Source organism: Chanos chanos, chromosome 14 (genome assembly GCF_902362185.1).
Source record: "Chanos chanos chromosome 14, fChaCha1.1, whole genome shotgun sequence".
NCBI lineage: Eukaryota > Metazoa > Chordata > Actinopteri > Gonorynchiformes > Chanidae > Chanos > Chanos chanos.
Genome location: NC_044508.1, coordinates 14,328,352 through 14,342,672, shown reverse-complemented (window position 1 = coordinate 14,342,672; position 14,321 = coordinate 14,328,352). Strand labels below are relative to the sequence as shown.

Sequence of the window (14,321 nt, the reverse complement as noted above, 5' to 3'; positions counted from 1 at the left end):
TGCAAACACATGAAGACTAATTGGAGATGTCAGTCTTCGGTTGTATTCATTTCTGCTCCTAAGAGGATTACATCATGGATCAGACAGAGGTATACTATTCCTCAGAGTTTTAAAACCTGTGTATACCTTTCACATCTGGATCCAGAGTAACCCTGTTTACACAAGCATTCAACTTCATCTCCAACGCTGAGACAGCCTAGAGCAAAACTATGAAAACAATAAAATGTCAGTTTCAAACAAATACAAGTTCTGAAGAAAGACTCTAAATTGCTCTCTGCTTTACCAGTAGCAGACTGGCTGCATTCTCACATTTCTTGACAAGATATGGACAGAAGGTTTTAGGGTAGTTATATCTATAATTACATATAATTATAGCTTAAATACAAGTTGGTGGTTCATTTGAAGCTACCTCAGGTTAATATTGCAGGTTTTCTACATTGGTAATTACTATAGCTGACCTATTAGACAGCTCTGAAATAGGGCACGGACACACACGGCAAGTCCTCAGAGCAGCGTTGCCATAGTAACCTTCTTTGCAGCGCTCACAGTGGTCTCCTGCTGTGTTGAACTGACAGTTCTGAATGACAAAAGTTAGGAGACAACAACAAATATTCATTTTGTGATGCACTTCTCTTGACTGATTTTTTTTTTTCTTTTATCAATGACCCAACAGAGATCAAGAATTTTCATTTAAGTGATGTGTACATTATATATAAGAAATGTCTTAATCATGTAACAGAGAGCATTTCAGAGGTGCTTCTGGTATGAAATATTTTGAATTTTTAAATTTGAAATGAGCAAAAATGTGTGTAAAATAGATGTGAAACATATACCCAGTGGATTCACAGAGAGTTTTTTACCCAAAGAAATAGGGCGTATATCATTAAAAAATCAACTTAATTTTTAATAGAGCTTTCAGTGCCATGATAAAACACATTGCACACACCTTTAAGAAATGTTTGAGAACCCAGTCAGCCAGGCACTAATACACCTGGTTGACCTAATCAGCTAATTATCAAATACTGAAACATTAGTATCAGGTGTGTTGATGCAGGGGCAAAACAAATACATCCTGGGCTGGGTGTACATGTAGTTTGGGTTTGTAAATACTGTAGACTATGTTGAATTATTGATTTGTATCATAACTTCAGAGGTTTTCACTGGAAAAAAAACCCTTCATGTGATAGTGATATGAAAGATTACTGGCCTTAAACATTGGACCTACCAGACATTTCCCTGTATACTGGTCACATTCTTTGGAAAGGCCATTGCATTGGCAGGGTACACAGTGGACCTTGTTTGAGCCTGCTCTCTCCTTGTAGTACCCTGGACGACATAACTGTAATAAACATTCAGGTTACAATAGACCATGTCCTGTCATGACACGTTTACAATGAAATGAATCGTGTCCTGGTGGCAAAGCTGACATATGCACACTCCAAATATAAAACCATGAGCAGTATAGACAAGAACTGGTTTTGAGTGTGGATTTCTGTAATGGTTTAGTTGCATACAAGATCTGAAAAACGTACATTACATGACTGGCTTTCAAACGTAGCATTCACAATGTGATTGACAAATAAGGCAGAGGAAGCTCTGTGAGGTGCTGACCTTACCTGTATGATCGAACCATGTGACTGGTTATTGTACGAAGGGTCACAGGGTATCTTGGAATTTTTTGAATAACTGTCATGTCTCTTATGCATTCCTCGGTCATGTTGGTGACTTTTCCTTCGCAGTTTTTGATCCGCTGTGCAGATTTGCAGTATTACCAGAAAGATCAGCAAGGTGCATGTCTTCCTCGAGCGCCACGATACCTCCAGCATTTCACACTCACATCCACTGCCAAACTAAAAGCAAAACTTTCTCCTGTCACTCAGGCAAACTAAAAAAACAAAAAAAACAAAACCCCTCCCCACAAACTCAAACACACATTCGTTGCCTTGTTGATTTAAGCATCTGTTAAAGAATCTTAGAGAAAGAAAATCTCTCGTCTGTTCACATCAGAGGTTTGGTCCATGCAGACTCAACCCAGCGCCACTGGCACAGACTGTTAGCTTTGTCTATGTTCTTGTGTGGGTACGAAGGTCACTTTTTTTTTTTCGTTCTTTTTCTTATCTCATAGACTGTTTTCAGAGCAGAGATTTGGCAGAAAGTTCTTTCACGTGTTAATTATAATAGTGGGAGAGGCATGAAACAGATTTCAACTCAGAGAGCTGTATCAATGTTTAACTTGTTTCCTCATTTAGCACCATATAATGTGCACTGAACTCATAATTTGTCACTATTTTATTTCGAGAACCCTGCTATGCGTTAGTGATGGCTCTCGGTTTCTTTATGTTGTTTAACAATGTGCAAAAAATGTTTATGACAGTTGCTGCTTTACTTTAAAGTAATGCTACATAAAAACTCGTAAGTATTTTTCACACAACCACAATCTTGCTCAAAAGTGTCGATGTATTATCAAAAATTTTAAAGCTGTATGTTTGGCTTAACCTAAACATTGTTTTCCAGCTGTTTTGATGAGAAAGTGTAATTACCTGGGAGTAGGATACCTCAGCTGATCTTGTGACATTCCATAGGGTTTATTGATACCAATAGGTGGAGCTCTCAGAACATAGAACAGCAAAATTAGTTGCCATATCATGACTCAATTCCACACTGCATACACCCTCAGCATGTGTTGTTTTATGTGCACTGCTCAACAACGCATGCAACTGAATCGCAGAAAAATGAAGACAAAAAAAAAAAAATGTTAATTTTTCTGGACCCTCATTTCAATGCCCAATTGACGTGAACTGTTGAGAAACAGTTACTTTTCAGGTGCAATTGAAAATGAAAAACAAAGCATTTTCACAATGGGATTTATGCTGAAATCCATCTGATATTAAATATTGTAATAGCCATATATTTACATACTATTTTTATATTCTTGTTATGAGCCATTATGTGTTGTCAGCACTCAAGACACTTAAGACAAACTAGGACCATGTGCCTTGTAAAATGTGGTTCAAAGAGGGGTACTGACATGTTTACACATAACTGTGTTGACAGATTAGGAGTGTCTGTAAGTTCTGAATTGCCACCACACCCTACTTAGGCCTGGACACTGATAACACTCAGAGTTACAGTTTATTACTGGGATACAGCTATACATTTAAGTCTCTCTCTGTAGCCAAAAAGGTATCACTCCTCACCAGTCTTTCACTTTACTCTGGTCAACTCACACAAATTAGGTTCATTGTATTATGCATTGTATTATATAATTTGGAAACAGTCCTCAAAAGGCTTTTTTAAGTGATTTATCTATGTAGACAGATTTGAATTACTTGCCATTGTTTCAGGAAAGCCTAAAGGTACATACATTTGTAGTTTATGTCCTATCATATCTTGGATGTTTAAGTGTTTTTGTTGTTGTTGTTGTTGTTGTTGCTGCTGCTGTTGCTATTGGCGATAGTGGTGTTGTTTTCTTCATAAATCAGTATGAACTCATGTAATCTATGACAAAGATATCCCTAAATGTTGGGTTTATCAATATTTAGTGTAAAACCTCCTTTAAAACAATTTGAGACAACAAAATTGATTCTTTCAAGGGCATGATGAGATGAATTTAATATGAGTTTTAGAACAGATTTTATAATGCGACCTGGAATTCCAGTGAATCAGTGTTCAAGACTCATGTTTTGCAAACTTACATTAAATTTCCTCAGGTTTGCCAACATTTAATGAGTTTGTTCTGAATAGCTAACGTTAGCTATGTAGCTATTGAATGGATGTTTAATTTGCCTTTCCATTGAAACAAGTTCATATACTACAGGTCTTCAATGACCAAGTAGGCTAAAGTGGATAGCTATCACAGAACGATAATTTTTTTCATTGATAAGCACAGCGCTTTGGTATGGGCAAATTAAGTAGTCAGTCATTTTAGCTGAATAACTCAGTAGGCTATGGTCCAAAAGGTTGCTTAAGAGCTTAACAAAAGTGAACTTGTGTATTATACTTTACTAAGTGAAGCAAACCATTTTGCTCTTAGTGTGTGAGAACCATCTTTCTGTCATCACTCAGATGACAGCTACAGTGCTACAATAGTTCCAGTGAACGAAATGAACAACTGATTTGAAAAAAGATTCGTTCGTTTCACTGAACGAGATTTAAAGATCAGAGTCAGTAAAAATATCCATACTTCCCATCACTATCATGAATGTCGTTTTTTTTTTTTTTTTCTCCCAAACTGGCTTTCTTATAATGTGATTACTCTTCATGGAGAAACAAAGAAAGGCCTTGTATTTACAATAGAAGGAATAAGCTGTATGGAGTAAAAAGCTGTCTTTGTGGGACTGGCTAAGCAAGTTTGAGAATTTGAGTGCGTCTAAGTGCACGTGTGTGAGCTGGACACACTGTCTGTGTTATGTTCCTCATTTGGGCAGGGCTGGAGGACAGAACCATTCACACATGCCCATCCAAAAATGGCACACTGAGTAAAACAAAACACAGAATTATATTGTTTCAGTTGTAACAATCTATGAATATGATTCAGTGTCCTTATAATGAGTTCACATCCTCCATGAATACTCTGCTGTATGATGTCCACCAACTTCCTGGCCCATTAGCCAGCACTGCAAGGTTGAAGATCAGGCCTCATCACATTTGACATTGATATGATTAAAACTGTTGGAAGGCAGGTAGAAATAATATATCTTTTAAATGTAGTCCACTCCTAACTGTAGGTTTCTGCCAGGTGCAAAAGCTAGTGCTGCTCTCCAGTGAAGAATAATGTAATGATGGAATCAAAGTAATAAGAAGGACCAGTGGCTCAGGACTGTGCAAAACACTCAATACCTCATGAAAACATTAATGAGGTAGAGTCCTATTTGTACACAATAAGGTGAAACTGAACATTTAGGGGAGACAGACCAAGGCCAGACTGGTTGTGAGTGAGTGGAAGTAGGTGTGGCACATAAAACCATTTTAAATCTATCTGTGTCCAGCATTCTGTAAAAGAGTTATTGTTAGGTTTGCTGACGTATACTGACATACAGTCTAGAGAAATCAAATTACAGTTTCTCCACAGGTCTCAAGCCAGTTATTACATTCTTTACAGTACACATGATACAGAGCATATGATACAGAGTATGTACCGTACATCTGACCAGTCATCTGCATTTCCTCTGGATTACAGGATATTATACTATTATTATACTATTAGGAGATAATGCTGCTGGTAGGAGACAAATAAAATATGTTGTCAAGAGAGTTGAATACATATATGCACTGATATTGGTAAAGCCCTCTGAGAAAATTTAGGCCTGTCACAAATCTGTGACTTATGCAGTTTCTAGTTTGGGATGAAACTAGAGGGAAAAAAAGAATACATTTTTATTAGATTAGATTATTTCCTCGGGACGACGCTGTCTAATAGTGGCAGTTTAAATAAATAAATAAATAAGTTGAACATATTTGAGTGCGTTTGTGTGACTGAATTCCTGTTTTTATGTGTTCTGCTCGTAGGAATCACAGAGAGGGAGAGAGAGAGAGTGAGAGAGAGAGAGAGAGAGAGAGAGAGCGCGCGCACTGAGAGGATATGAAGAGGAACTGGCTGCGGCAAAAGACTGGACGAGTCAACGACGACGACGTCAACCTTATGTTGTGATGGGCGGACGACCAGATTGTTGCTACAGCAGACAAGATGAATCCTAAATAAATTCCGCAAGATGTCGTACAAGGTATGGTGTTATGCCTGAACACAGTTTATATCGTAATGCTACATGTACTGGCTCACCTTGCTGCAGAACAGGGTTACAGTCTTGCACTTTTTGGAGCAGCTCCACATTCTCAATCCTTGGGATAAACTATATCTGACATTCGACAGATGTGGGATGAGAGAATGAGGAGATCGCATCCTGTGTGAGGTTCAGCTCAGGGACGTTATCTGTACGAAAAGGCAGGGAATTTAGCCTCTACATCACGTCCGACACCGACTATCATCAACGTAAATACTGAACGTCGACGTCACTGACAGTTTTAGAAATGTTCCTTTTACAGATTGTTGGCGATGACAGTGACTGAAAATTCCACTGAGTCGCGTGTAGTATTGTCCCTGAGCAGAGAGAGGCAAAAAGCAGATTTTCCAACAAAACAGGAAAGAAAAACACTGATTTTTGCAGCAAGCCTGAACTTCAGCATGCTATCTGAGAGGATGCAGGCACCTCTGAATATACATTTAATATCAGAAAGTATGAATACCGGTATGTGCAGTTGTAGCTCTTGCTGTGAGCCCGTAATGCAAGCCCCTCACCAAGCCTTTGTATATTTTAAATGACACATTAGCATGCAAGCTATTGGCAGCTGTTCTTATATTTACTCACAAACTAAGTTTATCTCTTTGATTAAAAACAAACAAAAAACAGTAGAATCATAGGGTCACAATTACATTCACCTATAATCAGTTTCACTCAGCTATATTCAGTGTTCTGTGTTTTTGCAGACTGTCATGCTAGAGGGATTTCTGGATATCAATGTCCCTACATGTCCCTGTTGAAGTTCCTTTTGTAATGGCCTTGTTGTCAGTATTGAGCTTGGTATCATGTTACCCAGTAAATTTATGCATGTGATCGTGTGTTCTCCAGAAAGAAACTCCATTGGCTAATGCCGTGTTTTGGGCAGCACAGAAGGGAAATCTGGCCTTGCTCCAGCTGCTCTTGAACAGTGGTCGTGTGGATGTAGACTGTAAGGACAAAGTAGGTGTTCACTCGATGCACTTCATTTAATTTCCCATTTGGCACTTATATATGTTTCCCATGCCCCTATGGCTGGAGAAAATTAGATTCATTTCATCTGTGCAAACTGTGCATTTGATTAATATCAGAAGCATTCCTGTCTTTGGGGGATTCTGGACCTTATCTTGGTCTGGACAGGGCTGGGCTGTTGGTAATCTATGCTGTATTAATTCTTTTTGCCTCTGTTTTCTTTGTCTCATGAAAGAAACTGAAAATGTACTCATTTTTGCTGTTTGCTGTTAATTAGCAACGCGTGACTGTATCTCAAGCCCTGACCTGGTAGTTTAGAGGCTTATTTAATTTCACATTGTAAAAACAAAACCATAAAACAAAACTAAAACAAATCATCATACAAAATGCAGTTTCTTAATACAAATCCATTAAATATCTACAACCTAAATTGCGGTGGAGATTTAAGGTCTTATAATCTAAATCTAAATGAAACACTCACAATGTTTATATAAAAAGCTAGTATGGGAACATTTTATGATGTCTATTGTGTTTACAAGTTTGGGACCACAGCCCTCATGGTGGCGTCATATACAGGTCATTATGAATGTGTGAGAGAACTCATCATGCAAGGAGCAGACATCAACCTACAGAGAGAGGTATGTGTAGAGTTCACAGCTATGGGGGTGGGTTTGACATGTATAGCAACAATAATGTGCAGGTTACAACTCAAGCGTAACAAAAATGTTTTTCACAATTCACATTGTAAAATCATCATCATCACTAGTCATTTGTCTGGACCTGTCTATTCTGATGATAAAATGTTTGATCATCACACCCACTGCTTTGTGTAAACATTAAAAAGCTGAATGAAATAATTAGGGATTTTGTCACACAGTTACAGAACAAAAAAACAAACCAGTTAATTACAGCTTGTCCAGAGAAACCAGTCTTACCATACTTGGATGTGACACAAAGCATCTCATTCACTGAAACAATTGAAAAAGAAAAACATTGCTTAGACATATAAACATGTGTCATAACCGCATTCAAATTGATCTTACATTTTTTTTCCATTACAGAACATTAGCTGGCAAAGAGCTAAACTAGTCATCCTTTGACTGAGCTTTGCCTGTTTCCGTCAAAGGTGTTGATAGTATTGCAGATCCCATAGCAGGTTTCTTGAATGTAATCTAGGGCACGGTAAATAGTGAGAAAACAGTGAGTTGACTGGTGACTCAATTCAATGAGATGGCATTTGCAGCAAATTCTGACAGTTAAATAAACCAGTGGGATATTGGACTGTTATTCGGGATGGAAGGCCATGTATGGCTACAGCTTTCATGGACTGTGATATCTTCACCCTTGCTATCCATAAAGAGCTGCAAACAGCAAGTCTGAAAGCAAATTCTTACATTATTAATGAGAGAGATATTTCTTTGAAGACTTTGAGTCTGTATTTTCCTCAAAGACTCAATTTAGACTACTTGGAATAAGTCACTTGAAGGTCTTCTCTAGTCAAATACTACCATGACTTTATCACAGTTTTCAGTTCTGTACAGCTGTGTCTTATGTTTGTTTAAACATGAACCTTTATTAGGAACTCATATAGTGTATGTTTTGAAGAGTGAAAATGAAAACCGCATTGTAATGAAATGACAGATGATGCTATCTGTAACCAACCATCTAACTGTAACCACACATCAGTTATTTACAGAAATGATAACGTCCGCTCTCTCCATTTGTTACCATGTTTCTCCAGACAGGTTCTACTGCCCTTTTCTTTGCCTCTCAGCAAGGTCACAATGATATAGTCAAGCTTTTGTTTGAGTTTGGGGCATCTACAGAACTCCAGACGAAGGTATGGCTTCTGCTTAATGGAACTATGTCATGACATTGCTTTTGCAATGGTTTTAAATGTCACCCCTTAAAGATTTATTGTTTCATATTAAATCAGATTAGAAGCTGTACGTGACGATCATTTGAACCAAGATGTTTTTCTGCTGTTGTTTGTGTCTTCTCAGGATGGAGGCACAGCTCTCTCTGCTGCTTGTCAGTATGGTCACAGTGACGTAGTTGAGACGCTGTTGAAGAACGGGGCCAATGTCCACGATGAGCTCAGTGTTAGTTTACCTTTTATATCAGCAAGAGCAATCTTTACTCAATTTAAGTCACCTTACATGGATTTTCACCTGCTGTGGGTGTAGCACAGCACGAAGTGAGAACTGTTATGAGACTGCGGTTTCATGACTGAGTCAAACAGATCATATCTTGAGTCAATACCTGTGTCACAACATGTTTTGGACTATTCCACTGCAAAATCTCTTCTAAAACATGTTGTATTGGTCATCCAATGTATGCAAGACCAGACATGTTCTGCAGGATGATATCAGGCGACAAAGATAACTGTACTCAGGTCTGTTTAACTGACTACTCTTACTACATTTCAGGATGGTGCTACACCCCTCTTTCTCGCCTCCCAAGAAGGTCATGTGACGGTCATACGCCAGTTGCTGTCATCTGGAGCCAAAGTCAATCATCCTCGCAAGGTATTCTGATTATCATGGTTACTCCTGAACATACTGTACTTTTCACTAACCCATTGTCACAGGCCTTAGAGCAGCCCTCAACCCTCACGTATGCTGTTTGAGAGTTTATTATTATAAGAGTTTATAACACTCCATCCTGGACTAAGAGTGTCTGTCTTTCTACTGTCTCAGGATGGCACTGTGCCTTTATGGATAGCTGCCCAGATGGGACACAACGAGGTTGTGAAAGTTCTCTTGCTGCGTGGAGCTGACCGAGATGCTGAGAGAAAAGTATCGTTTAAATATTTAGATTCAAGTGCATTTTTTATTCAACGAATAAAATGTGCTTGATAAACCTTTGAGCTTAGTCAGTTTGGCCAAGGAACTTTTTTTTTAGTCACCACTGCTATCGTGCTGTATCTATCTAGCTAAATGTGTTGTTTCTCACTCAAAGGATGGCTCTACTGCCCTGTTCAAGGCAGCACATAAAGGACACAATGTTGTAATCGAGGAACTCCTAAAGTTCTGTCCCTCTCTCGGCCTTCTGAGGGTAAGGCGTAAACCAGTTTCTCTGAGGTCGTAGACAACACATCATATTTAGCGATTTGACATTTTGCATTAGAATGTGTATTTCTTACATGTTTATTTATTTAGTATTTTAACGTAATTACTGTACCTATATGCACATGACTGCACTAATTATCAAGATGTTGTATAATTTGTGATTTTTGGTTATTTGTTTGTTGGCTTTGTTTAACTTTCATATTGAATGGTTGCTGTATTTAGAATGGATCCACAGCATTGCATGCTGCAGTCATGGGTGGAAGTGTAAAAACAGTAGCCCTCCTGGTGGGAGCGAATGCTGACCCCATGTTACCTAACAAGGTGGGTGACCTTAGTGTGGGTTAAGAAAACAAGGAGAAAATAAGGAACTTCATGACCAGGGAAGAGACATTAGAGAGCAGATAACAGAGGACTAGTTAGTGATGAAAAGGTGGGGAGAGGGCAGTTGATGTAACGGTACTGTTAGAAATCACACTGTTTGTAACTTTGAGATGGTGAAAAGAAAGAGATACAAGAAATGACTGTGAGGTAATAAAAGGAATGGGATTGTGGGATTGGGATTACATTGGATTGTGAAGTGTATTGAGTTGGAAATGTGAGATTACTGATGTCATTTTTTCCTTCCATAGAACAACGATCTCCCTGCCGACCTCACAAAGAACGACCGCATTCTCCGGACTCTGAAACCACACATCTCAAACAGAGAGAGTTTATGACCGCAACCAAGCCGCTTCTTGTGCTGTAATAGCTGTTTTTAAATTCAGACTAGACCTCCTCCAGAGAAAGCATCAAAAAAACAAAAAAAAACAGACAAGCTGGTACCCTTTCACCCAGTCTAAGACGTAATATTCATCTACTGCTGCCGAATATGTAACTTAATATTTCAGAACGTTGCTTGACTAATAACAGTGTGCATTTAGGATTGTAACAGTGACAAATAAAACTTTGTTTGGATAAAGTGGTTTAAACTCTGTTTATATTGTGAGTTTCATGATATCCATCACATGGGAGCATTACACAGAATCTCTGATAACAACTCGGAAAGCTGGTTCTAAGTCAATACATGTATCTCAACCACTCAATACCCGTGTCAGCAAATCAGCATTTGTTTTAATCAACAAATACTTCCTTTACCATTATAATAAAACTATGAAGAATAAACACACAGTTTTGGCACCTATACTGATATATACAAAATCATGGGGGAAAAATTATATTCGTCATTTTTTTAATACACAAATACTGAGCTGAGACAGCTGTCACAGATGAGTTGGCTCTTTCAGTCAAATGACTGCAAGAGAAGGGTTTGAGATTACAACTTCACAGTTTCTCTGTTAAAGGAAGGTCTCTCAGTGATAATTGGAACAAAACTGACAACACAATTATATTGGATTTTTTTTCTAGGAAATTTTCCTAGTGTGTTTATTTCTTTCAGGAAGTGTATAAAGTTGGTCTGTGCTTCAATATATACATCACTTTTGAGGTTTAAACATGTATTTACATTATTTACACTAGTGACCTCAGACATCGTACCGTAAACAGCTTGGATAAGCTTCAACGAAACTGAAAACACAGCTTCTCAAATGTCCTTTAGCTATTTTTTTTTACATACATTTCCCATTCTGTCCAGGTCATTTTCCGCGTTTAATAGGGCTCTTGGTTTTCAGAGTTGCTTCTACAAAGGCTCAAAGACTCCATACTTCCATATAGCTCCAGAGAGGAGACAAGAGCACAGCAGAGTGACCAACAACGTCCCAGCACAAACCGGCACCACATCTGAGAAACCTCCCACTGGGAGCTTCAGACTCACAGGATCCAGTGCCTACAAAACAGGGGAGTGATATACCACCATTGCACAACTTATGCTTTCAGAAGTTTAAAGAGAACCTAGTACTGTTACAATATACTCTTCACAAAATTCAAAAACTTGAAAAAAGTACATTGTCTTACTTGTGATCTACGGATTTCTAGCCATGAGCATGTGTTAAGGTTGTCGAAAGTGCAAGAGGCTTCAACTATTGTGTGAGGAGGGCTTGGTAGAAGAGTCTCACCTCAAAATGAAAGACAGACAGTTTCAGTATTTACAATATACTGACAATGCAGATAAGATGCATTTCGCAGGGATGGGAGGCAAAGTCTTATTTTATTTTTTTTACATAAGAATATAGACTGTTTAAACTGACATAATTTTTATAGGTAATTTGTTTTCATTTGTGTGTCTGCAAATAGATTTTGCAACACCACACCTAAGCCATCAGTTTAACACAGCCTGACGAATATGGTGATGATTTTTCAGTGTCCTCAGGCACCCCATCCCTTTAGACACTCAAGCCCATTATACTTACAGCCCTCTGTTCGAATCATCAGCCTGGGATAGTCAATCTCCACAGTCTCCCATCCTCTGATTGTGCTGGATGGCCTGTGGTACCGGCCATGGATGGGGACTCTTGTCTGGAGATGCCCAGAACTCACCGGATCTGAGGTGAGATATATGAATGCTGAGAAGCCAGGTGATACATAGGCAGGGGCTTCCAGGTCAACCTTGGAGTCTAGTAGCACCTTACATGAAAAAGAATTTTTTTTTTAATCTGAGAGGAGGATAGAAAATTATCATTCATTAACTATAATAAAAAGCTAGACACTACACCAATCAGATTTCAGACAAATATCTGACAGTGCTGTGAAAACAAGAAGACAGAGATGGCATATGAAACAAAAACATTACGTTAGATCAATTAGATGTTGTTTGGTTATCAAATGTGCATCCCTGCAATACGGATTTGCCTATGTGATCTGACCGGGATGATGAAGAGCTCTTACTTGTAAACCTGTGTCCTCTCTCAAAGATGCAAGTTGATAAGCATCCATGTACATTCCACTGGGTACTCTCTGAATCAGCAGGACTCTTACATCCTGCGGTGTGGGATCATACTGGATGTTATAAATAAGCTCTCTGGAAAACAAAACATTACAACCATGTTTATAATTTAAAATACTTGTAAACATTTAATTAAAAGTATATCCAAAAACCCTTTCATACAATCCATATTAATGCAACCCTTGCATTAATGCTGTTTTGTTCAGGTGATTACAGTCAACAGCACATAGTACTGCAGCTAGTTTAGATCACGTGACTCTGAATGATAGCAGCAATGCCATAATGTTTCAACTCGAGTAGCAATATCCATATTCACAATAAATGTTAAATCAAGTATTTCAATTCACCATCACCTGTGAAAACCTTTCTTGGAAACATTCATTGAGATCACCACAGATTCCAGCAACGATGTTGAGAGATCACAACTGCTTCCTTCTGAAGGGGAAGAATTACATTGGATTGTAAACCTAAACAATTCTACAGTACCTGGAAATGCAATATAAACACAACTGGTCCACATGACATTAACTAGTTTAATTTCAACATTCCTCCTGACAAGGGGGGGGGGGGGGGGGGGGTGGTATATTTCGACTTTTAGTTTGAAAAATACTCTCGCTCACACAGCTTTTTGCTTGACCGGAAGTAACCTAAAACAAACCTGTCTTCATTCAAATAAGCTAGGTTCCCGGCTAGGTACGCACAACTTAGCCGTACTTCCAAATTCTACAAACGTTTCGTGTAATTTTTCGAGTTATATACCCGCATGAATTTGAATTCGAGAGCGTACATGTTTCAGTTTGGATTCGGTGTACAACTCCAAGTACGTCTCATCAAATAATCAGAAGTGTAGATAGTTTTAAACTGTCTACAAGGATTTAATTGACATATGAGTCTGCAGTGATTTATGCAGCTCTAGGTTCATACAGCCTTGTTATAACTTTCAAAACACGGGCAGCCTCAGGAGTTCTCTAATGCATTTTAATCCGTTAGAGGTTCAGGCTGTGTGAGCAATGATATAAACTGGTCACAACACAAGGTAAGACAGTTTACCTAAGTAGATGTTGCATGTCAGTTCTATGGAATCCCCACTTGAATAGGCTTCACTAGCGAAACATAATCTGTTGGATATTTACCTTGGTGTGGTATTCCACAGGAAATCAGACAGAATAAAGATAGGCTAAAATACGGTACGTTCATAGTTCTTTCAGTTGAAACGGTTGTGCTTGAACGCCATCAAAAAAAGCTTCCTTTTGGTGTCAAGGTATGTTGATCGCAGTAAATAGCACTACACACTGCCACTTAGTGGATTGGAGTACGGACACAGAACTACACAGTTGACTGGGAAAGGGTCACGGAAACCTGCCAGAAATTCACACAGGCCTTAAACTGACGCGTACACTTCCACCACTTTCCCTGTCATCTCTAAAACAGTGGTTTTAAAAGTAGAAATACATATATGTGGTATGGCCAGTCTCCAAAAAAGCCAATCCTTTGTGGCTCTTTCCGTTTTGGTTGCTGTTACAATTACAATTGAGTCCAGTCATTAAGTATTTCTTTGTCAAATATCCAAAAATACACACACCCTGTCTGCTTAGCCTTCATTACATAGATGTCCTTATCAGGGCA

The 14,321-nt window shown here is 38.5% G+C and overlaps 2 protein-coding genes across 2 annotated transcripts; one reads left to right on the top strand and one right to left on the bottom strand.

Moving 5' to 3' along the window:
• The first annotated feature begins 5,711 nt into the window (after window positions 1-5,711).
• ankrd29 (ankyrin repeat domain 29) lies at window positions 5,712-10,533 on the top strand. The gene is made up of 10 exons (XM_030791096.1): window positions 5,712-5,723; window positions 6,627-6,737; window positions 7,286-7,384; window positions 8,488-8,586; window positions 8,750-8,848; window positions 9,176-9,274; window positions 9,446-9,544; window positions 9,708-9,803; window positions 10,040-10,138; window positions 10,447-10,533. The coding sequence occupies exons 1-10, from the start codon at window positions 5,712-5,714 to the stop codon at window positions 10,531-10,533; spliced, it is 900 nt and encodes a 299-aa protein (XP_030646956.1).
• Window positions 10,534-11,492: 959 nt separating this feature from the next.
• pigx (phosphatidylinositol glycan anchor biosynthesis, class X) lies at window positions 11,493-13,484 on the bottom strand. Its single transcript, XM_030791095.1, has 6 exons — window positions 13,427-13,484; window positions 13,049-13,181; window positions 12,638-12,770; window positions 12,163-12,376; window positions 11,768-11,868; window positions 11,493-11,639 (listed from the first exon to the last, which is right to left on the bottom strand). The coding sequence occupies exons 1-6, from the start codon at window positions 13,482-13,484 to the stop codon at window positions 11,493-11,495; spliced, it is 786 nt and encodes a 261-aa protein (XP_030646955.1).
• Window positions 13,485-14,321: the final 837 nt, after the last annotated feature.

Coding starts and splice junctions, on each gene's coding strand:
- pigx (XM_030791095.1), bottom strand. CDS start 13,484: ATGTACGCTCTCGAATTCAAATTCATGCGGGTATATAACTCGAAAAAT. Junction 13,182..13,426: donor CTCGAAAAATTACACGAAAC/GTTTGTAGAATT, acceptor TTGCATTTCCAG/GTACTGTAGAATTGTTTAGG. Junction 12,377..12,637: donor GAGAGGACACAGGTTTACAA/GTAAGAGCTCTT, acceptor TTTTCATGTAAG/GTGCTACTAGACTCCAAGGT.
- ankrd29 (XM_030791096.1), top strand. Junction 7,385..8,487: donor ACATCAACCTACAGAGAGAG/GTATGTGTAGAG, acceptor ATGTTTCTCCAG/ACAGGTTCTACTGCCCTTTT. Junction 10,139..10,446: donor ACCCCATGTTACCTAACAAG/GTGGGTGACCTT, acceptor TTCCTTCCATAG/AACAACGATCTCCCTGCCGA.